The sequence below is a fragment of the Emiliania huxleyi genome (genome assembly GCF_000372725.1).
Source record: "Emiliania huxleyi CCMP1516 unplaced genomic scaffold EMIHUscaffold_271, whole genome shotgun sequence".
In the NCBI taxonomy this organism is placed as follows: Eukaryota; Haptophyta; order Isochrysidales; family Noelaerhabdaceae; genus Emiliania; species Emiliania huxleyi.
Window position 1 is genome coordinate 153,535 of NW_005200000.1, and position 2,697 is coordinate 156,231.

Sequence of the window (2,697 nt, forward strand, 5' to 3'; positions counted from 1 at the left end):
GTACCCCGACTGCTGCCGCGCCTCGGTTAGCGCCTGCCGATCGCCGGCTGGCGCCAGGCATGAGCTGGCACTCAGCGCCGAACCGCGCGTAAGTAAGTTTGACCAGCGCCGACTCCGGAATCGCCTCGAAGCGGGTTGATGTGCCCTTGCCGAGCTTGCCGACAACTGAGACGTGCTCCGGAGAGATGCGCTGCACAGTGTCGTACGAGACGCCAGCCACGGGCGTGCCGTACGACACCATCACCGGGAGATCCTCCGGCTCGCTCAGGATCTGCACGCGGCTGGTCCAAAGCACGTTGCACCACGTCAAGCAGTCCACCAACGACCCCGAAACCTTGCTCCCGGACGGAGTGAGGCCGCCCCGGCTCCCGCCCGTGTATTTGTACGGAACGGCGATGTGGGCAGTCTGCAGGCGTCCGAGCACGTCCCCGTCCCGCGCCATGCACTGCGGCTCTGGCTGCATGCCCTCGGCGCTCACCGCACTCACTCGCCCTGACTGCGGCTCTGGCTGCATGCCCTCGGCGCTCACAGGAAATGGCGCACTCACGCGCCTTGAGCGCGCCATTTCCTTGGCAACGGGCGCATCTATTTCTTTTGCATTTTTTATTGGAAGAATTTCAGATTACTCGGAATCTGAAAATGTTTTTTCAGATTACTCGGCGAGCACAGATTACTCGGAATCGAACAAAATTTTAGGATTGTAGATTACTCGGACCGAACAAATAAGTTTTTGTGAGGGTTGCCCGGCCGCGGGTTGCTGCGCAAAAGCTTTTATGTGCGCGGGTTCGCGCTGCGCTAGGCTCAGAGCGAGTTCGCGCTGCGCTAGGCTCAGACGGCGAGTTCGCGCTGGCTAGCTAGGTAGGAGAGAGAGTTTGTTTGTGTTGCTAGGTAGGTAGGTAGAGGGTGAGCCGTCGCGATTTCTTGTTGGTTTTCAAAACTCTCTCTCTCTCAAGCTGAAGATGTTCACGGGCCCTCACACGAAGGTGGGGAGCCCCGGGTGGGTCTCTTTAGGTTTATTTAGCTGTACTCGAACTCGGTCTAGGCAGGGTTTGCTTGCTCGTTAGCGGCGGCGGGTCTCCGAGCAAGAGCGGAAAATGTCTAACTAATCGGTTTTTTCAGTTTACTCCGGCTGGCCCCGAGTAAACTGCGACGGAAAGAAATGTGAATGTGGTCCTGTTTTTTTCAGTTTACTCGGGGCCCCGAGTAAACTGCGACGGAAAAAATGTCGAAATGTCGTCCCGAGTAATCTGGTTTTTCAGTTTACTCGGAAATCCGCGTAATGTGAAAAACAATTTCAGATTCCGAGTAATCTGTGATTTTTCCTTTTTATTTTTACCTACATTCCGTAGGAGGACTCTGCATTTTTTATTTTTATGCTCTTACGTACATTCGGGTAGGAGGACGCTGCTGACAGGGTTTGCGACGTAACCGCTTTTTAGTTGAGCTCTTTCAAGTTTTTTCTCAAGTTGAAAAGAAAAAATTGCACACCTGTGAGTGTTAGAGGTATTGCTAAAAATCTCTCTCTCTCTGAGTTGTTTGGTATTGCTAAAAATCTCTCTCTCTCTCAAAAAATTGGGAGCGAGGGGGCGGAAGTGTTCAGAGAGAGAGATTTTTATTAACCTCTAGTGTTCAGTGCGGTAGATGGTGAGCTCGGGGCGCGTGACGGCGTGAGCCGGACTTGTGAGCCGGACCACCCCCGTTCTTAACCTGCGTTGTTGAGCCAGGACTCAACATACCCGGGCTTTCCTTCCCGCACTGTCACTCCCCTTTCAAACAAACAAAACTAATCCCCTTTCTCCCGGCCGGGGTGGGGCGGGGCGCGCGCGGGTGGCGGCGGGTGTGCGGGATGTCTGTGGGCCCAAGAGCGATATGCCTTGTCCGCCGAGAGAGTCTCTCTCTCTCTCTCTCTCTCTCTCCTTGTCCGCCTCGAAGGCTCTCAAAAGAAAAAATCTCGTTCGCCTTGGCCGGCGGCCACCGACTCCGCTCCGGCCCAAGGCGAACGGGATGACAGACGACGAGCCCTGCTGCCGCATTTGCTTTGACACGGCCGACTCCTCCGCCAACCCGCTTTTCCGGCCCTGCCACTGTGCGGGCACTTCCGCTTGGGTGCACGTAGAGTGCCTCGACACGTGGAGGCGGACGAGCGTCAACAAGCGCTCCTTCTACGAGTGCGACGCCTGCAAATTCAAGTACAAGTTTGGCGCGCGCGTCGGCGACCAGATTTTCGTTGCGAGGCTGCTGTCGACTGCGGGCGCCATCCATGCCCTCGCCCTCTGTGCCCTCGCCAGCGTCATTTTTGTCGCCGGCTTTGTCGGCAAGCTCTTCGACTCCTCGCTCACTTGGTGGGACGTCCTCCGCTGCTTCAACGCCCACCACCTGATGAGCGGCGCCGCCGCCACAGGCACACGCTCCTCGGCGACCGCCTCGCTCGCCCCCCTCTCTTGCCGTCACCCGGCCGGCGGTGGCCGTAGGCCTCGGGTCGCTGATTGGGTGGGCCTCTTCGGCGCTCGGGCTGACGGGGATGCACCACGCGCGCTTCGTCGTCGGAGACTGGTTCGGCCCCGGCACCCTTCGTGGCGCGGACCGCGACAACGCCTTTGGCCACGTGGTCGCTCTGGTCGCCATCGCGGCTGGGCTCTGCATCGCCTTCTACTGGATCTACTCGAGCCTCGAGGCGTGGGCGAGGCGGACGGCGCG

General features: G+C 58.2%; 1 protein-coding gene across 1 annotated transcript; it reads left to right on the top strand.

The window, feature by feature from the left end:
* Positions 1-2,004: 2,004 nt before the first annotated feature.
* On the top strand, positions 2,005-2,676 carry EMIHUDRAFT_238516 (hypothetical protein; the record flags this gene model as incomplete). The annotated part of the gene is made up of 2 exons (XM_005776840.1): positions 2,005-2,275; positions 2,472-2,676. Coding segments are annotated over 2 exons (476 nt in total), but the record flags the coding sequence as incomplete, so codon positions are not given.
* Positions 2,677-2,697: the final 21 nt, after the last annotated feature.